The 25372-nt window shown below is 41.8% G+C and overlaps 1 protein-coding gene across 8 annotated transcripts in view; it reads left to right on the top strand.

Moving 5' to 3' along the window:
- ptprk (protein tyrosine phosphatase receptor type K) overlaps positions 1 to 25372 on the top strand; it is a 612998-nt gene that overhangs the window by 175025 nt on the left and 412601 nt on the right. For all 8 annotated transcript variants that reach the window (XM_069886984.1, XM_069886983.1, XM_069886980.1 and 5 more), the window contains exon 3: positions 7111 to 7382. In XM_069886984.1, coding sequence (XP_069743085.1) covers positions 7111 to 7382 — 272 coding nt within the window. The remainder of the gene's footprint in view (positions 1 to 7110; positions 7383 to 25372) is intronic.

Raw genomic sequence — 25372 nt, 5'->3', positions numbered from 1 at the left:
GGATGAAGAAGAGGAAAAGCGATAGGAGGAGAGGAAAGAGGACAGCTCTCTGATAGGTGAATGGAAGCGGGTGGAGAGCTAGAGGAAGGGTGATGGACAGGTGAGAGAGAGAGAGAGAGAGAGAGAGAGAGAGAGAGAGAGACCTGAGATGGAACTTAAAAAGATAGGGTCTGGATATCAGGACAGCTAGAAGGTAGTCACAGGAGGCTGAAGAACAGTTAAAGGGCTTCCTCGAATTGGGTGGTGTTCAAGAACTCAGCTGAGGATCTGAATGATTACACCAGGGCTGACACAGACTTTATCAATACAGCTGTGGATGAGTGTGTCCCCACCAAATCGTTCAGGGTTTTCCCCAACCAGAATTCCTGGATGAACAATGATATCACGAACTTGCTGAGAGCCAGATAATAGGCATTTAAGTCCGAAGGTTCAGAACAATACAGAAGAAGCATGTATGACCTGTGAAAAGCTATCTCCCAGACAAAGTGAAAATGGAAACAACAAGGGACACCCGACAGCTTTGGCAGGGCCTAAATGCCTTAACTTGCTACAAAACCAAATCTGGTGAAGTAGCAGACAGCAAAGCTTCGTTCCCAGAGGAAATCAATGCCTTCTCCGCCTGATCTGATGACAGTAACAGTGAAGAACCTCCATGTCCTCAGATGATTCCATCCTTTCTGCAACTGAGGATGAAGTGCGTGCTGCCTTCAGGAGAGTGCATCCAAGGAAAGCATCCGGTCTGGACAGAGTGCTAGCTGAGTATTAGAAATTTGTGCTGACCAACTTACCAATGTATTCATGGTACCATCAATATCTCACTCCAGCAAAGTGTGGTTCCCACCTAATTCAAACAGCATCAATCATACTGGTGGGCAAGAAGAGTTTAATAACCAGGTTTAATGACTATTGGCCAGTAGCACTTACATTAACAATGGAAAAAATGTTTTGAAAGGCTGGTGTTGAAATATATCAGCTCCTGTCTGAGCGGTGACATGGATATTGTAGCAACAGGTCTGTCTACATCAGATGCCATCTCACTGGCTCTACTCAAAGCCCTTGAACACCTGGACAGTAAAGATTAGTTCATCAAGATGCTTTTTATCGACTACAGTTCGGCATTTAACACCATCATCCCTTAAAAATTGATCAGCAAGCATTGTCCTGGGTAAACTTGTACCTCTCACTTTGTTCGTTTTAGTTTGGTCACAGTGTTTGAGCTACCGAAAGAAAATAAACACCCACACCAAGAGCAGTTCAGTTTATACAAATGTTTATTACAAATTCAAAAGCTGATTTCAAACTACAATATGCAAGCCCCTCCCAATTATACTTATCAACGCCTGGACTGGTCCCAACTGCCGAAGCGAGGCAATGACCACACACTTGTAGTAGGTTGTCGGGGTGCCGGTAGCAGCTTCTCCACCTCCCCCGACCGGGACGTTAGCTGGACTCTAGAAGTTCTTCTTCTTGCTGAGAGACGTTTCCACCCCTCAGAGAGTCTCTACTTCAGCAGTGGGACCGTGGCTTATATTACCCAAAAAATTGTTTATTTATAGCTTATCTCTTTGAATAAATGATTTAATTATCTTCAAGGTCTCCTGACAAGTCTGCGACCAACAAAAGACAACTGCATCTCTGGGCCTCATGGTGTAATTTAGATGTGTCTACTAATTCATATGCATCCTGGGCCTCATGGTGTAAATTAGATTATATCTTCCTATTCAAACTGCATCCCTTCTTGCATAAGCTGGTCTAAATCCCCCATTACAAAGCTCCAAGACCTGGAACTCAACACACCATTATGTAATTGGATCCTTTATTTCCTTATTTCCAGACCACAATCAGTGGGGATTGATAAGAACATCTCCTCCACAATCTCCATCAGTTCTGGAGTACCACCAGGCTGTGTTCTTAGCTACCCTGCTCTACTCACTTTGCACCCATAGTTATGTGTCTCGATATGGCAATAACTCCATCTACAAATTTGCTGACAATAGCACTGTAGTGGATTGTATAAAGAAAGGTGACGAATCAGCATACAGGAGGGAGTTTGAAAACTTGGCTGAATGGTGCACCAACAACAACCTTGCACTAATGTCACCAAAACTAAGGAGCTGATTGTTGACTTCAGGAAAGGAAAACCAGAGGTTTACAATCCAGTGATCATTAGAGATCAGAGGTGGAGAGGGTGAGCAAATTTAAGTTCTTGGGAGTCACTATCTCAGAGGATCTTTCCTGGTCCCAAAGCACCAATGGCATAATGAAGAAAGCACGTCAGTGTCTCTACTTACTTAGGAGTTTGCGGAGGTTTGGTAAAACATCAGAACCCCATTTCTACAGATGTGTGGTGGAAAGTGTGCTGACCAGCTGCAATATTATCTGGTATGGGGATACCAATACCCCTGAGCGGAAAGCCCTCCAAAAGGTAGTGGATACAGCCTAGGACATCACAAGAAAAAACGTCCCCACTATTAAGAAACTTTCTACAAAGAATGCTGCCATTGGAGAGCAGCATCAATCATCAAGGATCCACACCACGCAGCATATGCTCTGTTCTCACTGCTGCCATCAACAAAGAGGTACAGGTGCCACAAGACTCACACCATCAAGTTCAGGAACAGCTGCTACCCCTCCAACATCAGACTCCTCAATGACAGACTCAATCAGAGACTTATTTAAGGACTCTTACTGTGTACTTTATTGATTTTTTAAAATTTTCTGTATGGCACAGTCAATTTGTTTACATTCGTTATCTGTTTACAATCTATTTGTTTACATGTATGTTCTGTGTACAGTTTATTTTTTGGACTACCAATAAGTGGTAATTCTGCCTCGCCGCATGAAAAAGAATCTCAGGGTTGTATGTGATGTCATGTATGTACTCTGACAATAAATCTGAGGAGGGGAGATTTTTTTTATCAATGACTAACTAACTTTTGTTCCTTCCTTGTGCTTCAAAGTTTGTTTCATGCATAAATCATTGTTTTTAAGTTTATTTGTCACGAAATACCAATAACAGTGAATACCAAGAACTGCGAGTACACTAACTGATTGTCTCTAGCATTCATGCACCTGAGTTAAAAGGACAATTACAGAGTATTGGATTGCAATAAAAGAAGATCAATGTAGCGCCCCTGAGGGCACCATGAATAGCACAGTTATGGTGTTCATTCAGATGCCTGATGGCAAAAAAACTGTCCTTGAGCCCCATGGTGTGTGCTTTCAAACTCTTCAGCCTTCTTCCTGAAGGGAGGAGGGAAAAGAGAGTGTGTCTGGTGTATACTGGGTCTTCTGTGTGTTGATAGAGATACAGATTGAATATTCGGAGGGGGAGAGAAGTTTGCATTGTTTTCTGAGCTGTATTCACCACATTCTGTAGCTTCTTCTGATCATGCTTTCAATGGTGCACACTTTGAAGTTGTTGAAGGACAATTGGGCATGCTCAACTTCCCAACTATTCTCAGGAAATAGGCGTTGGTGATCTTTCCTAATTGTCACATCAATGTTCTTGTCAGGTCATTTAAACGTAAGAACTACATTTCTGACTTCAGCACAATTCATGGTGAGGACTCTGACCTCTCTCTTGAAGTCGATAAAAAATTTCCTTTGTGTTATTGATGTTGAGCGTGAGGTTGTTATTTTAGCACCATGCCACCGGACTTTGTATCACCTTCCTGTATTCTGTCTTGTCCTTTGCAACTTGGCCACCTGCTGTGGTGAGGTCAGCAAATTTGAAGTTGGAGTGGAACAGTATTTTGCTGTTCATTCAGTCATAGGTGTGGAGGAAATGTACTAGTGGACTGAGTGTACATTTGAGGAGTGCTGGTGTTGAGTGATCGTGGAGGAGATGTTGCTTTTCACCTTCACTGCGGTCTGTTAGGAAGTCAAGGATCCAATTGCTTTGTAAGTATTGTTTCCATTAGATGCCTGTCCCTGCACTTCTGACCCACTGATAAATGTATCCTCTTCACCTATATCTGCTTATGAAAATGATGAACAGTTGAAGCACCAAAGAAAATTTTTGCAGTAAATCAACAGATGTATCTGATAATTTGTGAAATTATTCATCGTCCCTAATCCTGCTGCATAGTCAGTTTCCTGACCATGTGAAGTTTGCTATCAATTTTGTGAGCTTTCAAGTTTTGCCCCCCCTCCACCCACCCACCCACCCACCCACCCACCCACACCCACACCCACACACACACACACACACACACACACACACACACACACACACACACACACTTGCAGCAAAGTGACACAGGTAGAGAAGATCAGCCATGATCCAGCTGAATGTTGGATCTGGCACAAAAGTCTTCAGGCTTTGTTGCTGCTTTCATTTTTAATGCTTTGTAACCTCCCTGGAACAACTCCCTTGCTCTCTGTTAAGCATGACTATGCACTGCACTTCATTCTTCTCTGGAAAATTCATCCCACTTGAAGGATGAAGGTGATTTTTGTGCGATGTTGGTGACTGAGGTTTAGGTGAGAGATTGTGCAGATGGTAAAAGAGAAAGGCAATATACCTCCAATCTTTTTTCTTTGGCTTGGCTTCGCGGACGAAGATTTATGGAGGGGGTAAAAGTCCACGTCAGCTGCAGGCTCGTTTGTGGCTGACAAGTCCAATGCGGGACAGGCAGACACGGTTGCAGCGGCTGCAGGGGAAAATTGGTTGGTTGGGGTTGGGTGTTGGGTTTTTCCTCCTTAGCCTTTTGTCAGTGAGGTGGGCTCTTCTTCGAAGGAGGTTGCTGCCCGCCAAACTGTGAGGCGCCAAGATGCACGGTTTGAGGCGATATCAAACCGTCAATGTGGCAGGCACCAAGAGATTTCTTTAGGCAGTCCTTGTACCTTTTCTTTGGTGCACCTCTGTCACGGTGGCCAGTGGAGAGCTCGCCATATAACACGATCTTGGGAAGGCGATGGTCCTCCATTCTGGAGACGTGACCCATCCAGCGCAGCTGGATCTTCAGCAGCGTGGACTCGATGCTGTCGACCTCTGCCATCTCGAGTACTTCGACGTTAGGGGTGAAAGCGCTCCAATGGATGTTGAGGATGGAGCGGAGACAACGCTGGTGGAAGCGTTCTAGGAGCCGTAGGTGATGCCGGTAGAGGACCCATGATTCGGAGCCGAACAGGAGTGGGTATGACAACGGCTCTGTATACGCTTATCTTTGTGAGGTTTTTCAGTTGGTTGTTTTTCCAGACTCTTTTGTGTAGTCTTCCAAAGGCGCTATTTGCCTTGGCAAGTCTGTTGTCTATCTCATTGTCGATCCTTGCATCTGATGAAATGGTGCAGCCGAGATAGGTAAACTGGTTGACCGTTTTGAGTTTTGTGTGCCCGATGGAGATGTGGGGGGGCTGGTAGTCATGGTGGGGAGCTGGCTGATGGAGGACCTCAGTTTTCTTCAGGCTGACTTCCAGGCCAAACATTTTGGCAGTTTCCGCAAAGCAGGACGTCAAGCGCTGAAGAGCTGGCTCTGAATGGGCAGCTAAAGCGGCATCGTCTGCAAAGAGTAGTCACGGACAAGTTTCTCTTGTGTCTTGGTGGTCTTGGAGGTCTGGAAGGCTGGCGGCAAAACTCTGCATGCCAAACTGCATGAGTTTTTCAAGCTTTGTTGGGACCAAGGAAAACTGCCTCAGGATCTTCGTGATGCCACCATCATCACCCTGTACAAAAACAAAGGCGAGAAATCAGACTGCTCAAACTACAGGGGAATCACGTTGCTCTCCATTGCAGGCAAAATCTTCGCTAGGATTCTACTAAATAGAATAATACCTAGTGTCGCCGAGAATATTCTCCCAGAATCACAGTGCGGCTTTCGCGCAAACAGAGGAACTACTGACATGGTCTTTGCCCTCAGACAGCTCCAAGAAAAGTGCAGAGAACAAAACAAAGGACTCTACATCACCTTTGTTGACCTCACCAAAGCCTTCGACACCGTGAGCAGGAAAGGGCTTTGGCAAATACTAGAGCGCATCGGATGTCCCCCAAAGTTCCTCAACATGATTATCCAACTGCACGAAAACCAACAAGGTCGGGTCAGATACATCAATGAGCTCTCTGAACCCTTCTCCATTAACAATGGCGTGAAGCAAGGCTGTGTTCTCGCACCAACCCTCTTTTCAATCTTCTTCAGCATGATGCTGAACCAAGCCATGAAAGACCCCAACAATGAAGACGCTGTTTACATCCGGTACCGCACGGATGGCAGTCTCTTCAATCTGAGGCGCCTGCAAGCTCACACCTCCAATCTTGATCCATACAGTTTTGATATGGACAATTAAAATAGTTTGTTTTTAATATTTGAAATGGTTACTTCAACTTTTTTCAAAATTACTAAAATTATTTCTCAGCTTGGAAGTACAATTTGCACCAATGCATAGCACATCGAGTAAAATTAAAAATCAACCAAAGCTCCACTATCTCCCTTTAAAAAAAATAGTATTTGGAGTGGTTTCCAAGCATTCATGTCATTTCACATTCTGACAGGAAGGTTTTTCTGCATTGAAACTTGTGATCTATGTTTCCTAATTACCTATGAGTATCAATTAATCTCTCTTTCCAAACATTAACATTAGAACATAGAAATGTTATAGTCCAGTATAGGCTCTTCGGCCCATGGTGTTGTGCTGACCAATAGCAACCAACTCAACAAACTAAACCTTTCCTACCTTATACCCATCACCCTCTCTTTTAATCCATGTGCCTCACTGAGTCTTTTAAATATCCCTGTTGTAAAACCCATCACAGCATTTATGACCTCAACGCCACTGATTTGTACTCTTTGTTCAAGGCTACATCTTGAAGCTTATTGAGAAATGAATAGGGATGCTGTTTTGTGGAATGAAAAGTTTCATGCCTGGAATTTATCTGTGATAGAATAATATTTCCAGATTCCTATTCTGAGTATAGTTGGTGCATGTTTAATGTGCAACCTGGTTTTAAATTTTATAAAGAATCCACGATTTCAAACATCAATATAGTTTTTTATAAAATAAAACTCAAGATGGATCTAGCTTGTTTATTTGATGGTGTGGACAGTTTTATAAATCTTTATGATCTCAGATTTATCCAAATATATAATAGATATTATTTTTGTTTTGCAACAGGATCCTTCTTGATGGTTGATTCATCTCAGCATGTGTCAGGAGAGAAGGCACGTCTCTTGCTTCCGCTAATGAAAGAAAATGACACTCACTGCATTGATTTCAGTTACTGGTTGCACAGCAAGGACCACTTGAATCCAGGAACACTAAACATTTTCGTCCGAGTAAACAAAGGAGCCCTTGCGAATCCTATTTGGAATGTGACAAGATCTCAGGGAGAAGAATGGCATCGGGCTGAGCTGGCAGTCAGCACATTTTGGCCAAACGAGTATCAGGTAATGATAATCTCATTATGTAAGAACTGAGACCTTTGTTGTTACTTGCATATCAATCAGCAGTGCAAATGAAATGGTTCATCGCCAAACCAAAAGAAAACCTATTTCATGAATCAACTCAGAGTTCCATAAGACAGAAACAGGCTTTTTGACCCAATTGGTCCATGACCACCTGAATAGTCCCAGTTGACTGTGTTTGGCTCACATTCAACTACTCAAGTTTCATTTATTGTCATGCACACAAAATATACACAATTTATTTACCTTTGTTTGCCCTGTAAAGGCACACAGGGCTGCCATTAGGCAACTGCCACGATCAAGATGAGAAAAGAGAGTCCAGTCCCTACCATGGATTCTGCTACCTCCTGCATTTCTATAGCTTTATGGCCTCCTATTCAATCCAGCGGTGAACCCAAGCTCAAGGCATCCTGTTTTACAACTCCAATGATTTGCATTAAATTACTCCAGTATAGTAAGGGTTAATAAATATAGAATAAATATAGTCACCTTTTTTTGAAGAGGTGACTAGGAATGTGGATGAGGGTAGCGCAGTGGATGTTGTCTATATGGACTTCAGTAAGGCCTTCGATAAGGTACCACATGGAAGGTTAGTTAGGAAGGTGCAGTCTTTAGGTATAAATTTTGAGATAGTCAAATGGATTGAACATTGGCTGAAAGGGAGAGGCCAGAGAGTGGTAGTGGATAATTGTCTGTCAGGTTGGAGGCCGGTGACCAGTGGTGTGCCTCAAGGATCTGTATTGGGCCCATTGTTGTTCGTTATATACATTAATGATCTAGATGATGGGGTGGTGAATTGGATTAGTAAATATGCAGACGATACTAAGATAGGTGGAATTGTGGATAATGAAGAAGGTTTTCTAGGATTGCAGAGGGATTTGGGCTGCTTAGAAAAGTGGGCTGAAAAATGGCAGATGGAATTTAATGCTGATAAGTGTGAGGTGCTTCATTTTGGTAAGAAGAATCAGAATAGGACATATGTGGTAAATGGGAGAGCATTGAGGAATACAGAAGAGCAGAAAGATTTAGGAGTGACGGTACATCGTTCCCTGAAGGTAGAAACTCACGTGAATAGGGTGGTGAAGAAGGCTTTTAGTATGCTGGCCTTTATCAATCATTGCATGGAATATAGGAGTTGGGAGGTGATGTTGAGATTGTATAAGACGTTGGTGCGGCCTAATTTGGAGTTCTGTGTGCAGTTCTGGTCGCCTAATTATAGGAAGGATATAAACAGAGTGGAGAGAGTGCAGAGAAGGTTTACCAGAATGTTGCCTGGGTTTAAGCATCTGGAGTATGGGGAGAGATTGGACAGATTGGGTCTTTATTCTTTGGAGCGTAGAAGGTTGAGAGGGGATTTGATAGAAGTATTTAAGATTATGAAAGGGATAGACAGAGTGGATGTGGATAGACTATTTCCGTTAAGAGGAGGAAAGATTAAAACAAGAGGACATGAGTTAAGAATTAAGGGTCAGAGGTTTAGAGGTAACATGAGGGGGAACTTCTTTACTCAGAGAGTGGTAGCTGTGTGGAATGATCTTCCGGGAGAAATAGTGGCGGCGGAGTCAATTGTATTATTTAAGAAAAGGTTGGACAGGTATATGGATGAGAGGAAGATGGAGGGTTATGGGCATTGTGCAGGGAGGTGGGATTAGAAAGGGGTGTTTGGTTCGGTGCGGACTAGAAGGGCCTAATGGCCTGTTTCCGTGCTGTAATTGTTATGTTATGTTATGTTATGTTATAATAAATGTTCACAATGAAGGGAAAAAAAAGTGGTGTTTCAATTGTGCAGGCAGTCTTTTCCTGGTTCCAGAGTCATTTATGATTAGGGTAGTAAAGAGAGGTTCAAGATGGCCATTGGGAAAAAATAGTTGTTTTTCACCTGGAAATACTTGTGATTTCCTCATGAATGTCAGTCCCAATACCTGGTTCCCAAAGGCCACTCAATAGCAGGCCATGGCCTGGTGTGAAATCTTAGCTAATTTTTCAAGTAACTATGTATATTTATTACACAATACTGTTCCGGGACCTACTGTTTACTGGGGAAGCAGAGTTTTCAGATTTATTCTCAGAGTGCATACACGATGTCACATACAACCCTGAGATTCTTTTTTCCTGCCAGCGCGGCAGAATCACCACTAACTGGTAGTGCAAAAAAAAAACCATACACAGACTAAACATGTAAACAAAGCCATTAAATTCCTTGTTTAATTAGTTTAATATTCAATCAGTTGAATTTGAACATTCCATCTCATCTTTTTGCAAAGGTAGATGGACAGTTTTGGCAAAGACTGATTTTTAATGAGGTGAAAATTGAAGCTTTTCCCCCAGTCTTAGTTGGAAGGAATAATTGAGAGGAAAATTTATGTTATCAACTTGAATGATTTTGATCTCAGTAGAAATTATATTGGGGTATCAGGAACAGGAACATTGTCAATATGGGATTTGAATACAATTAAAAGGTTGGTAAATGTCACAGTTAAGAATTTAATTTCATGTAATCATACAGAACATGTAATATTACATGAAATTGTCTTATGCCTGCCTTCAGGCAGACAAAGAGTGGCCATGAGTGTGGCTGGGCCCCCTTTGCAGTAGGAGAAAGAGGAGCAAAAGAGAGCGCCTTCAGAGTCACTGAGTGTCCTTAGATTTGCCTCTGTCACTTCTGTGATCTCTGCAGCTGAACAGACTGTTCGATTCATCAGCTACCTAAGCCCCAGATCCAGACCTCCAATACGATCATGAAGCCTTTAGTACCTGTGGCTCTCCGGGAGCCTTTCTCACCCTCAGCACTTTTGAATCCTGACTCCAATACCTGGTTACCACAAGGCAGTTGACAGCAGCCCATGTGGGTTCCCCCGACTGCAAGTTGCCCGCGGTTTGTGTGGGACCTTTAGCTGCTGAGCCCCTCACTGGTCTGCTGCCATGGTCACGGCCCTGTAGGATCATCTCCTGCTTCTCCTTTTTAATTGAGGAGTGTTCTCCCTGATACTGTTGCCCTGCGCTGATCTGCTGCTCCCCCAGAGTATGCAATTGCTCGCGGCTGCTGCAGAGCACAAGCACTGCCATCTTGGGCACAGACCCCGCAGTTGCAGGATTTTATTTATAAACACCATCATGTCCTTTAACAGGCCATTGAAAGCCTGTCCATGACCGCCAGTATTAAGACTGGGCGGTTGAATCCTTTGGAGCAGTGCTGTATCTCTTCTTCGCTCTCCTGGGTCTGCACCAGTGGCAGCGCTGCCATTCCAGAAGCTTTGTCTACCTCCAGAGATTACAAATTGTAATGGAGAATATCTTGAAATATTTTTAACACAGTGATCAACAGAAGGAAGAAAATCCTGGAATTGTATAATGTTCACGACTGTAATCTTAATTTTGAAGACTCGTACCTAATTATATGGCTTTGTCCCATGTGATGGAAATTTACTGACTGGAGCATTCGATCTGTTTAAAATTAATTCACGAATACAGCAGTGTGTGCAAAACACTAAGCATGGCTGGAAAGGTTTATTCGTATGAGGTACAAATGGACTTGAGATAATTCTTTCATCATATTACATTTATTTGAGCTTCAAAATTTAATGGTGGGTGCGTAGATATATGACAGGTGAAAATGACTGCAAAAAAGCTACCCTTTTGGTGACTGAGTATTTTTTTTACCAAATCTGATATAGGAAATATAAACTTGTCCAACGGGTGCCATTTCAGAGATCTGTTTTTTTTTGTCCTAACCACAAAATCTAATATGTAAAGCACCTCTCCTTGAGGTTGGGTGCATTTTGTCAGCTGTTTCTTTAATCTAAAAGAGGAAAGTGGAATTGTTGTGAGGTGGATATTCCAAAGAACAAATATAAAATACAATCCAACTCTGATGATCTGAAGTGGTCGGGACCAGGCCAATGTTGCATAAACGGTAAAGAGATGGAACAAGAGAGGGGAGGGAGTTACCTGAAATGAGGACAATATTCGTTCTAAATTCATGGCAGGTGAATTTTTTTGAGAACGCAAGTGTGTTGTCTGCATCTTTGTAATCCTCAAGTCAAGAGTTTTCAAGTGTGCTGATGTTTGTATCTATTGGAATTCAACAAGTTCACCCAAATTTATTTAAAACATGCTGTTTTACATGTTTCACTGTTCCAATGTTCAATAGGACACAACTCCTGCCAGCAATGCCATTTCAAAGTCATGTTGCAGTACTGCTGGTCTTGAATTATTATTGGTTCTACTTATTAATTCATGATGATATGTGTGATGAATAAAGTGTGGTCCCAGACGAGCCAAAAGATTATTTGAACCAGAAGGTACAATCAACTGACAGAAGTATGGTACAACTCGGATTATCTATAATTGTCGGGACCGGGCGCACGTCGGATAAACATTTTTTCGGAGAACTGGCCATTTTTAAAAAACAGCCCATTAGGAACAGCAAATCACTTGCATTAAAGTTTAAGCAACAACAAACAACAGGGGAAGGCTTTTTAAGTATTAAAATAATGTTTAATTCTCACCAAAAAAATGCTGGCCGCCACCGATCACTAAGACCTCCCAACTGCAGCCAATCCCCGACACGAACCCGATCCCCAGAGAGGCTTCCTGGGCCAGTTGAACACTCACTGGCGAGTCAGTGGGCTTCTGTTTCCCCGGTCACTGGAACTTCTGATGCTGGAATCCTGACGCCGAATCCTCTCCTAGGCCTACCGCACACGCACACTGGGGAAGTAGGTCGAGGGGAGGGTTCTGAGTCAGCATCTGGTGTCCCAGGGAGGGAAGGAAGATGATAGGAGGGGAGGGGAGGGAATGCTCCTGAGCCAGAGGTCCCCGCGCTCCTGCCCTGGAGGCCACTCTCCTTGATGATGCAGGGACAAGGGATTCTTGCAGCTGGGAGACAGCGGCATGCAGTTTGAGAGGGAGAGTTGGAGAGAAAAATCAATAGGGAAAGGTAAAGAAGAAATGGAATGAGAGAGGGGAGGGAGTTACTTGAAGTGAGGACAATCGTTCTAAATTTCACGTCGGGTGAATTTTTTTTCAACCTGTGAAGTCAGTTAGGCTCTGAAATTTAAAAAAAAAACTGGTTACATGAGGATTTCGGAGAATCCAATTTCAGGTAAACAGAGTGGTACTGTAAAAGAAAAAAATATAAATCATCACATGCAAGAAAACAAACTGCCGAGTAAAAGCAGTAAGAAGAGCAAGGTACAGCTCCTTTTTTTCTGAACTTGAAGTGCATGGATCTATCTAATCTTTAGATTTCCACACAATCAGTATATACATGTTTAACCTTTTTAGCTGACTTCACAGCTGCCCTGAAAATAATGTTTCCTTGAGATTTCTCCTTAAAACCTTGGTGTTGACTTACAAAATTAGCCAATGTACATGTACATTTGTGACATGCTTGTTGAAGTAAAATCACAAAATATGAAAAGTCACCTTTTTGGCATTGTTAAAAAAAATAAGACCAATCTTGATGATGCAGCATTATGTTTTTGGTTTACAAGACAGACCGTTCTGCCAGTTTTTCTTCCTTGCTATCACCATTGCCTGTCCGACTTTGTTTGGAAAGGGAAAGCAAGTTGATTTCCTAATTTGAGGATGGCCTTCTGTTTTGAAGTTAGCAGAATTTGGCTATTCCACAGATGCCTGCTAAATACAGTTTTTCCTGGTTTTGGAAATGTTATAAAAGGTTTAGTTTTCTGGTATTTCCTAATCAGTTTATTATTAAATCTTGAGTTAAGATGTCTCCAAATTCAGTTTTTCTTGCTGAATTGTTAGAGGATAGAGAGGGATTCTTGTCATGAATGTGTTGAAGCTGGGGGCCACATCATAGCAATGTCAATTGTATCCTTCAGGTTTTCCTGGAAAAGATTACGAATGAACAAACCAGCTTGTGTGTTGGTCAATCTTCAGGATGAAGCTCAGAGCAAAGATGTAAATTGCTTAAACCTGAAGGATTGCAGGCCAAAATGTTGATTATCTATTGCCCTCTACCAGATGCTGCCTGACCTGCTGAGTTCCTCCAGCATTTGTGTCTTGTTCATATAAATTGCTTGCACAGATTATTCCAATGTAACACATCTGGTTTATATTATGTGATGGGTTTTAGGCAGAAACATTCTTGTTAAAGATGTTTTGCCTGTTTGCTGCCCTTGGGGACATGCACATACTTGGATGTTCATGATAATCAGATTTTCTTCACTACCACTTCTTTCTCCCTTCCAGAGTATCACACTTTTTTAAACAGCATGCCAGTGTTCAATATTAGATGACTGTCAATTTGATCCAAACTCCTTAATGTTTGGGACAAAGACATGTTTTTTTCCCCCCTTGATATACCCCTGTGCTCCACAGTTTTAAATTAGTAATCAAACAAATTTTTTTTCTCTCTTTGGCTTGGCTTCGCGGACGAAGATTTATGGAGGGGTAAATGTCCACGTCAGCTGCAGGCTCATTTGTGGCTGACAAGTCTGATGTGGGACAGGCAGACACGGTTGCAGCGGTTGCAGGGGAAAATTGGTTGGTTGGGGTTGGGTGTTGGGTTTTTCCTCCTTTGTCAGTGAGGTGGGCTCTGCAGTCTTCTTCAAAGGAGGTTGCTGCCCGCCGAACTGTGAGGCGCCAAGATGCACAGTTTGAGGCGATATCAGCCCACTGGCGGTGGTCAATGTGGCAGTCCTTGTACCTCTTCTTTGGTGCATCTCTGTCACGGTGGCCAGTGGAGAGCTTGCCATATAACACGATCTTGGGAAGGCGATGGTCCTCCATTCTGGAGACGTGACCTACCCAACGCAGTTTGATCTTCAGCAGCGTGGATTCGATATTGTCGGCCTCTGCCATCTCGAGTACTTCGATGTTGGAGATGAAGTCGCTCCAATGAATGTTGTGGATGGAGCGGAGACAACACTGGTGGAAGCGTTCTAGGAGCCGTAGGTGATGCCAGTAGAGAACCCATGATTCGGAGCCGAACAGGAGTGTGGGTATGACAACGGCTCTGTATAAGCTAATCTTCGTGAGGTTTTCAGTTGGTTGTTTTTCCAGACTCTCTTGTGTAGTCTTCCAAAGGCGCTATTTGCCTTGGCAAGTCTGTTGTCTATCTCGTTGTCGATCCTTGCATCCGATGAAATGATGCAGCCGAGATTCCAGATTTTACTCAGTTATTTGTATATATTTTAGTTTTACCATGTAGATATTACAGCACTTTTTTAATACACCACACCCTCATTTCAGGGCACCATAATGTTTGGGACAAACAGGGTTTTAGTTATGGGTGATTTCAACTTCCCTAATATTGATTGGTGCTTCCTAACTGCATGAGGGATAAGATATATGGGGCTGAATTCATAAGATGTGTTCAAGAAGGATTCCTGACACAATATGTGGACCAGCTAGTGAGAGGAGAGCCCATACTGGATCTCATTCTGGGTAATGAACCTGGTCAGGTGGCAGACCTCTAGGAGGTGGAGCATTTTGGTGAGATGACCACAGCTCCCTGAGCTTTAGCATAGCTATGGATCAAAATTAAAGCAGACAAAATGGGAAAGTGTTCAATTTGGGAAGGGCTAATTACAGTGGGATGAGACAGGAGGTAGCGAGAGTAAATTGGTAACAGATGTTCAAGGGTGAAGCCCAGAACTAATGTGGAGGAAGTTTAGGAACCACTTGTGTTGGGTTCAGGATAGGTTTGTTCCACTGGGACAGGGAAAAGATGGTTGATGAAGCAGGGGAGGCAGCTAGTCAAGAGGAAGAAGGAAGCATGCATTAGTTATTGGAAGCAAGAAACAGGAAGCATGCATTAGTTATAGGAAACAGGAAACAGGAAGGGCTCATGAGAAATATATGGTAGTCAGGAAGGAGCTTAAGAAAGCTTGAAGTGGGGATGAGTTGGTCTTGGCATGTAGGATTAAGGAGAACCCCAAGGTGTTCTATGTGTATGTGAAGAACAGAAGGATGACCAGAATGAAGGTGGGACCACTAAAGGAAAAAAGAAGGCTACATGAGCCTAGAGGCAGAGGAGATTGGGAAGGTCCTAAATGAATACTTTGCTTCAGTATTCATAAGAGAAAAGGACCATGATCATGGTGAGGTCGAAATAGAGCAGGCCTGTGTGGTGGTCAATGTGGAGATTAAGGAAGCAGAAGTGTTGGATCTTCTTAAAAATATCAAGATTGATAAGTCTCCGGGGCTGGATGCAATATTACCGACTTTGCAGTGGGAAGTGATGGAAGAGATGGCTGGAGCAGAAGCTATGATCTTTGAATCCTTTTGGCAGTAGAGGAGGTGCCAGAGGATTGGAGAATGTCAAATGAAGTCCCCTTGTTTAAAAAAGGTGATAGAGAAATCCTGGGAATTATAGCCTGGTGAGTCTTATATCAGTGGTGTGCAGACTATTGGAGAGGATTCTGAAGGATAGGATTTATGAACATTTGAAGAAGTATAGTCCACTCAAGAATAGTCAGCAAGGCTTTGTGAAGAGAAGATTGTGCATCACGAGCCTAATTGAGTATTTTGAGGAGGTAACAAAAGAAATGTGGTCTATATGGATTTTACTAAGGCATTTGATGCGGTCCTCCATGAGAGACTGGTTCAGAAAGTTATGAGGCATGGGATCTATGGAACCTTGGCTGTGGATAAAACAAAATTGGCTTGAAACGAGAAAGCAGAGTAGTCTTGGAAGGTAAGAAACTGGCGGTCGGTGACTAGTGGAGTACTGCAAGAATCTGTTCTGGGACTTCTGCTCTTTGTGATTATTATAAATGTCCTGTATGAAGAGGCGGAAGGACGGGTCAGTAAATTTGTGGATGTTATGATGGTTGGAAGAGTTATGGATGGAGCTGAAGGTTGTCAAAGGTTACAAAATGATATAGACAGGATGCAGAGTTGGGCAGAGAAGTGGCATATGAAGTTCAATCTGGATAAGTGTGAGGTGATGCATTTTGGAAGGACAAATCAGAAGGCTGAGTACAGGGTTAATGGTTGGTTACTTAAGAGTGTGGATGAACAGAGGGACCTTAGGGTTCAAATACATACATTTGTGAAGGTGGCCGCACAGGTTGATAGAATAATTAAGAAGGCCTATGGAATGCTGGGCTTTGTTAATAGGGGGATTGAGTCAAAGAGTAGACATTTCATGTTGCAACTCATTAAATCTCTGGTGAGACCACACTTAGAGTATAGTGTTTATTTTTGGTCTCCATTATAGGAAGAATGTGGAAGCAATGGAGAAGGTGCAGAGGAGATTAACCAGGATGTTACCCAGATTGGAAGCCAAGTTTTATGAGGCAAGGTTAGTAGAGGTGAAACTTCTCTTTGGAGTGGATAAAGAGGAGAGGAGACTTAATAGAGGTCTGCAAGATTATGAAAGGCATAGATTGGGTGGACAGCCAGCACCTGTTTCCCATGGCAGAAAAATCAAACACTAGAAGACATATGTCCAAAGTGAAGGGAGGGAAATATAGGGGAGACATTAGCAGTAAGTTTTTTTTTATGCAGAGAGTTGTGGGTGCCTGGAATGCCTTGCTGGAGATAGTGGTGAAGGCTGAAACATTAGGGGCATTTAAGAGTTTTAGACAGGCACATAAATAGATGTAAAAAAAAATAAGGTTACAGGGTAGGGAGGATTTAATACTTTTTTTAAGGAATATATGGATGGGCACAGCATCGAGGGCTGAAGGGCCTTTACTCTGCTGTTGTGTTCTATATTCTATCTTCTCTGGTGATGCTCTACCAGGCCTCTACTACAGGAATCTTCAGTTCCTGCATATTTTGGGGGATTGTCCCCATAAGTTTTCTGTTCAGTATATGGAAGGCATGCACAATATGATTTAAATCAGGTGATTGTCTTTCCATTCAAGAATATTCCAGTTTTTAGTTTTGAAAATCTCCTTTTCTTGCATTAGCAGTATATTTGCGATTATTGTCTTTCTGTAGGATGAAGCCCCGTCCAATGTTTGGAGGCTTTTGCTCGAACTTGAGCAGATAAGATATTTCTATACTCTTCAGAAATCATTTTACTATTGCTATCAGCAGTTACATCATCAGTGAAGATAAGTGCACCAGTACCTGTGGCAGCCGTCCATGCCCAGGCCATAACACCCTCACCACTATGCTTTACAGATGAGGTGGTATGCTTTGGATCTTGGGCAGTTGCTTTACACCTCCACACTTTGCTCTTGCCATTACTTTGATACAGGTTAATCTTGGTCTCATCTGTCCACAAGATTCTTTTCAGAATTCTGCAGTCTTTTTTAAATACTTCTTGGTAAACTGTAATCTGACCATCCTGTTTCTGTGGCGAACTAATGGTTTACATTGTGCAGTGTAGCCTCTGTATTCCTGTTCATGACGTCTTCTGTGGATGGTAGTCATTAACACATCCATATCTGCCTCATGAAGTGTATTTCTTATTTTTCGGGAATTTTTCTTCATTATGATGAGAATTCTTCTTGTCATCAGCAGTGGAGGGTCTTCCTCGGAATACTGGCCCTTTTGCGATCTCTGAGCTCACCAGTACACTCTTTCCAAACTGTTGATGTCTCTTACTGTTTTTGTTTATCAGCCTCATAATTGCTTCATGGCCCTCGTGTTGAAAAGCAAGCACAGCTCTCTCAGGGTGGGTGCCAAGAGGGGCATCTGCAGGCATTGCCCCCCCCACCCCCAAGTGAAGCGCTATGCCCCCCAATAAGGTTGTATTCATTGCCCAATGTCAGACCCAACCCTCTACGGCGTCACTAGCGTGCGTCAAGCGTCACTAGCGGGTAATGTCGTTTGACACTATAGATAGAATCAGGGCTCTTGGCATCTGCGTTGAAGCGGCGGATGATGGCCACAGCACCCCACCCCTGCTGAGCGAGTTTATGAGCGTTTCACTGTGTTTCTCCCCCCCCCCCCCCCCCCAATAAGCTAATGCCCTCCACTAACATTGATTTTGGTGCCGATGGTGAGCTCTTATACCTGCACCAATGAAGCAATTAAACATACCCGAGTACTCACCAATGAAGCTAAATGTCCCAAACATTATGGTGCCCTGCAATGGGGGAAACTGTATACAAACTGCTGTAATTCCTAAATCAGGGTTTTTAAACTTTTGCTTTCCACTCACATACTACTTTAATATTCCCTATGCGTAAGTGCTCTGTGATTAGTAAGGGATTACTTCAGGTGGTATGTGGGTGGAAAGAAAAAGTTTGAAAACCATTGTTTTAAATGTACCAAATTGACTCGTTATGTGAATGGTTTCATAACTCCAAAGGAAATGGGCCCATGGCAATTTTTCTCAAGCAAAATATTTCGGTAACAATTGGGTCTGGAGCAGTGGTTCTCAGCCTTTTTTCCCCCACCCACATACCTCCTTATGCAATCCCCTACTAATCACAGAGCACCTATGGTATAGGGATTACTTAAGGTGGTATGTGAGTGGAAAGAAAGTTTGAAAGCAACTGATTTAAAACAAATTTATCCACATTTTGTTACGTTTACAGTAGATTATCTCCTGTTTGCTCCTATTGTCTATCCTTCATAAATTTGACAGCACTCAAATCTCTGCTTCTCTTGGGTGAACTCAACAAAATTCTGTTTACTGATCAAATCAATGCTTGTTTTGCCTTAATGAATCTTGATTAAAGCTTTGATTCTTGCCCTTAAATGTGATTATGGTTTCTTTCTCCTCTTTCACTTTCATTGCTTCAACAAGGAAACCTGCCTCAAAATCTAATTCTATGTTCTTACACATTTGCAATTTTAATTGCTTGAGCATTCGTGGCTGGAGCTTGGTTTTCAGATCATAAGCACAAAGGTTGGAAATTACTCCTTGAAGTTCCCCTCGTCTTCCTTTCTTTAAGCTGTACCTTAAGGTTGCACCTTTGTTAAGCTTTTGGTCATTTGCCCCAACATCTGTCAGTGTTTCTTCCAACCCTGAAGCAGTCTCTTCCTGACTTACTCACTTGATCATTCTCTTGGCTACTTGCCTGAGTCTGAATCAAACAGTCACAAATTAAATCTTCTACCGTACTGCATTATTCCACTTCACCCTGCTGTCTTCGATAATCGACTCCACCAGCTTTTTACAACACCTTGCCTTGACTTCAGATCATTAAGGCTACACTTGCAAGAGGAGAGATCATGCAGCAATAATAAGAGGGTTTAAATTGTGTCTGTCTGATTCAGTCTTGGGTTGGAGGATGAAGTGAGCACTAAAGGACAGTTTATTGCAGGAATGGAAGATGTGCAGAGATATTTGTGCAGATCAGCCTAACCTGGTCAAGATGTTTAGAAATAGAGAATAATTGTATTTGTGTGTTCAACTCCTGCAGGTTGAATAGCCGAATTTCTACCACCTGGTCCATGACAAGATTTTTTTTTGTGAAATAATGGATTCTGCTTCTGGAAGGTGAATGATGAGTACTTGTGTTAATTGTATGGTACTAAATTCATAGCTACAGTGTGACTTGGGTCTAATTGCTAGTTTCACCTGAAGGCAATCTTTTGACTAAATTCTTCCAAGAAGCAGAGTTTTGTAGTTATTACCTTTCTGTGCAGTTGTTTGAGACCCACATACTGTATGCTTACTTTATAGCCCTCTTGAAGAGAAAACAATGGCTATATTAATAAGATGTTTGTGTTGCCCTCAGGTAAATTGAAGGTGGTGGGTGTGGAGGAGGGGGAAGAATTGTATTCAGTGTGGTAAATTAACAGCATAAAACGATTGCTCTTTGATTTGTTGTTATTGCAGGAAATATTGAATGTTAATATATTTTATGTAGCGATAAAGGGAGATCTATCATATATGAAATATGATGCATGATCGTGAGATTAAAATGGGTTTTATGCCTGCAGGTGAGGTGGGTGCAACAGGGACAGACAGCTTCAGTAGGGTTTGCTCTCTCTCTTTCTTGCTCTTGAGCAGGGGTGGACAACCTTTTTTAAAAACTTATATTCCTCCTTAAGTATACCCTATGCCTTAAGTGCTCTGTGATTGGTAAGGGATTGCTTAAGGTGGGATGTGAGTGAAAAGTGAAGGTTGAGAATCACTGCTCTGGACCTGACTGTTACTGAAATATTTTGCTTGAGAAAAATTGTCATTGGCCTTTGGAGTTGTGAAATGGTGCACATAACGAGTCAGTTAGGTTCGATTAAAACCGTGGTTTTCAAACTTTTTCTTTCCACTCACATACCACCTTAAGTAATCCCTTACTAATCAGAGCACTTATGACATAAGGAATACTTAAGGTGGAATGTGAATTTCTAAAAAATGTTGCCCACCCCCTGCTCTAAAGTATACCACATTGCTCTTTTTTCCACCTGGCTCTCTTGCTCTAGATTTGCTGAACCCACCCCCCACACACCTGACCAAATGATACAGTCCATCTCTCTTGCTCCCTTCTGATGAGTGCCAACCCATTCCACCATCTCTTACCTTATTCTAGGCCAAATGACTTTTCAACTCTCCCCTGGTTTGCCAAAAGACTAATCATTTCTGGAACTGTGTCGATACAAAATAAGTTCCCTTTGTTGAGACAGGTGTGCTCCAAGTCCACAGGCAGCCCAGGAGTCTGTCAGAAGTCTGTAGAAATCAAAAGTGCATTGTGTGATTGGCATCCCATCCACTACTACATTGTCACTTTCTCCACCACTCACACCTCTCTTTAGCATTTATTAACTGTGAGATGCTTTGGAATAAGTCAGTGGGAGTTCATTGATAGCTGTCCTTAAATCCACAAAACTGTTCCACTCATTTTGTATGAAGTTTTTGTGACCTAACTACAGAAAAGATGTCAATAAAATTGAGAGTGCAGAGATTTACTAGGATGTTGCGGGGACCTGAGGAACTGAGTTACAGGGAAAAAGTAAACTGGTTAGGACTTTATTCACTGGAGTGTAGAAGAGTGAAGGGAAATTTGATAGAGGCATTTAAAATTAATTGGTATAGGCAGAGCAAATACAAGTAGGCTTTTTCCACTGAGGTTAAGTGAGTTAACCACAGATGGTTTAATGATGAAAGGGGTGATGTTCAAGGGGAACATTAGGGGAATTTCTTCACACAGAGTGGTGAGAGCATGGAATGAGCTGCCAGCTGAAGTGGCCAATGTGGATTCAAGTGTAACATTTAAGAAAACTTTGGACAGGTACATGGATGGGATGCATATGGAGGGATATGGAATGGGTGCTGTTCAGTGCACAGTCTAGAAGGACTGAATTATTTGTTTTCTGTGCTGCAATGTTCTCTGGTTTGATGGTTCATTCGGACAAGAGCAACTGGTGCATGGAAAACTGGAAGCCAGTATGTTGTAATAGAAATATGCTACTTCAATATAGCTGTGTCAATGTTCTGGCATTCCCAACTGTGCAGCTCTGTGGGAGCATCTTCACCCACTGTCTGCAGTGATATAAAAAGGCAGTGAAGGACATACAGAACCTGCTGACAATATTGGTGATTTAGATTACATGCAATAATATTTAGAGTCTGTGGGAAAGCTTCACCAGGAGATCTAACTTGCAGCATTAAATAGAGATGACAATCCCAACTATCTTGCATAACTTGGATGAGGTGGGTGTAATTGACTGCCTAAATTGCCAGTCAAGCCTTGGGGACAGTTTGATTAATTGTCTCGCCTGCTAAATTCTTAGTTTGCAGGAATAATTAGTTCAAATTATATATTTTGTTTGAATATAGACTTTAATTTCATGGAGAGAGATAACAACATGTGTACGTTTTTAGCAACTAATGCAGGAATGTTGGCTGTTTTATTTTCTCTCCTACTTCAATCCTCAGAATGTTGAGATGAATGGCAGAGCCCCAACTGCCACCTTGGCTGAGATGAGTGTATTCAGCTCAGAATCGGGTCCTTAATTTGTTTATCTTAAATCTACTAAGCAGTCAATGCTTTTGATTCCTGATCTATCAGAGAATCTCTGCAGTGCTTAATGTTTCCAGTGACATTAGATATCAGTGGCTCGATTTAGAATGATATCGCGAATGTAGCCATTGGGAATTGAAATACAATATTGAAACAAGGAGATAAAATATTTAGGATACAAGGCACCTATCCATAATTAAATAACTCTTTACAAGTTTATTCTCACATAACTAGATGCAGTAAAAAAAGCTTTTTTATTTGCAAGCAAACCAGCTAATCATTCCATATACAGTTCAGAAAGTAAAGCTGTACAGAGTGCAGAGTTACAGAGATCAGCTGGCGTAGAGCAAAGTCAGCATTGCTTTACCAGTGTGAGGTTTGTTTAGGATTCTGATAACAGCAGGGAAGAAACTTCTTGAATCTGATGGTGCATGATTTCATACTCGTGAATCTTCCTGATGAGACGAGGTTTAAGAGGGTGTGGGCAGGTTAGGATGAGTCTTTTCATAGCTTGGATCCTTTTCCAAGCTGGCAGAAAGTACAGGTGGAGTCAATTGAGAGGGGGATGGATGTTTGTATGATGGTCTGAGCTACATTCACAACTTCTTGCAGTCTTGAACAGAGCATTTCATGTACTATGTAGTAATGCAACCTTACAGAATACTTTTGATGATGGCACATCTGTAGAGATTATGGAGAGATGTAGATGACATGTCACATTTCCTTCAAGCTTTTAAGGAAGTAGAGGTGCAGGTGCACTTTCTTGGCCATCACATTGATGTGGCTGAATAGGACAGGTAGCCGGAGACATTTACACCGAGGATCTTCAATCTTCACCTCAATGCCATTGATGCAGATAGAGAGTGAGCCCCAGCCTCTTCTGGAAGTCTGTGCACAGCTCCTTTATGTTGCTGACATTGAGGGAGTGTCAAAATTTGACTACAGAATATAGCATCAATATTGAGGGTATCTAAATCCATGTTAACATTATTCTAATTAATCCACATTCCGATGTACTTGCTGACCTTTACTGGCATCCAATTCAGATTAAGTATTTTTTTCTGGCAATCCGCACTGGCCTTGGTGGTTTTTTTTCAATATCTGAGATATATAGTATTCTTGGAATGCTTCAGGATATCCCAATTCTGATCTCTTGATTATCCAAATCTTTTTGCTCCAGCAATGGCTGCAACTCATTGAGCAGCTTGCATCCAAAACTCTAGAATTCTCTATCATATCAGTTTCTTTGCCTCTGTTTCCTCCCAAAAGATGACACCTGAAACCCATCCCTTTGACCAAAACTCTCATTAAATTGCAAAATACTTTCTTGGGTGAGTTTGTTTCATGACTTTTTATCCGGTTCTTGGGCTGTTTTGTCGAGGATTTCACATGGACCATTAGAATGTGTAATGATGTTCAATAGTTCACCATTTTTTCCCCACCTTCAGCAAAATTGCAGCTAACTACGATCTTTACTTACAAATTTCGGAAGGTTGGAGGTTGTAAATAACTTGCAATATAACCAGTATTAACCTGACTTCATCCACCCAGTGCTCTGTTAATCCTGGAAGCTTTAATGTCCTCCACCAACCCTTCACATTCATAGGATTTGTGCATCTTGTAAACAACTTTCTTCAATCTCATTCAAATGATATTTTGAGAGAATTTAGCATAATTACATCTTGCAATAACTTAGTTTACTGCAACAGTGTTCAGATTTGATAAATGCCAGATTGGGTTTGATACTCAATGCTGAAGGAAAACCGTGCCTTAAAAGTAGTTCCCAATATGCAATAAATGTAAGGTTGGAGAAAATGCAAGAAAAAGTACGTCTTCCTGGTAAGATCTAAATAAAAAGCAAAGTACTTTTTCCAGTGGTCTAATGTCCACTCTTGTCTCTCTTTTATTATTGCATATCTGAAAAAAGAACTTCTGGTATCCTCTTGTGTATTACTGTCGAGTTTACCTTTATTTGATCTTTTCTGCTATTATTGGGTTTTAGTTGCCTTCTATTAACTTTTAAACACCACTCAGTGCTCCAGCTTCCTGCTAATTTTTGCAAAACTCTATACCACTCTTTTTGCTTTTGTGCTGTCTTTGGCTTTCCTTTCCAGCCACAGTTACCTCAACCTCTCAGTGACATAATCTGGCCAGAGTTAAATCCATCTATTCCTAATTATGTTCCATATCTTTTTTTTTCTCCTTTAACTTTGTTTCACTCACTGACAACCTTTTTAATTTGATATCACTGTTTTGCTTTTTGCACCCTGCTGTTTTCCAAGAAATTTTTTTTTTGCTCTTGAGAAATGCTTAATGAACTTGAATTCATGACTGAAAAATATCCTCCTCCCTGCTGTTATTTATCTATATAATGGTGAATTCTTACTGCACCATAATAAACCTATTGGATGTATGGTAGATGGCTAAGCAAATGGACAAGCAATCCAAATACTTGGACTGACAATCCATGGATGAGAGTTCAAACCTGAATGTGAAACTTCCTTTTGTATTAAATAATATGGAAGGTGAATAGAAAATGGTTGCAATAATAGTGATCCACATAACCACCTGTATACCATAAAAATCCATTTGATTTACCAATGCCCTTAAGGGGAGTCTGACATTCATTCAACTTGTGACATCCTATCAGGTTGGATGACACATAATTACTCCTAAATTTGAATTGGTTGGAATGTAACAGTAATGTGAAAGTAGAATCAGGATTAAATTTAACCTCATGCTTGGGCATGATGACATCATTTCCAGCCCAGCCAACCAAATATGGACCTGCTTGTGAACATTTGCACTGGTATCCCAAGTCAGAACTAGTGGTAGATTTGAATATGTTGTCCAAAGAAGTTGGACAGGGAGTTCTCGAGATTGTCTCTTTCGGCTGATGAATCAACACTGTTACACGCTAATCAACCCTTGAAAGAGACTTTGAAAAGAACAAGGGAAGTCCTTCAATGCTCATCACCAAAGGTGGTTTGCTAACATCACATGAGGCAAGTGCTGAAAGACATCAATGTCAGGCTGGATCTGTGGGAAATTGTGAGCAAACGAACATGGAGGGATAAACCTGCATAACTTCATCCTTAGCAAATGACCAGAGTGCAAATCTTGTGTCCT

Source organism: Narcine bancroftii, chromosome 6, assembly GCF_036971445.1.
Source record: "Narcine bancroftii isolate sNarBan1 chromosome 6, sNarBan1.hap1, whole genome shotgun sequence".
NCBI lineage: Eukaryota > Metazoa > Chordata > Chondrichthyes > Torpediniformes > Narcinidae > Narcine > Narcine bancroftii.
The sequence above is the reverse complement of the archived record's forward strand: the minus strand, read 5'-3'. Positions and strand labels throughout refer to the sequence as shown.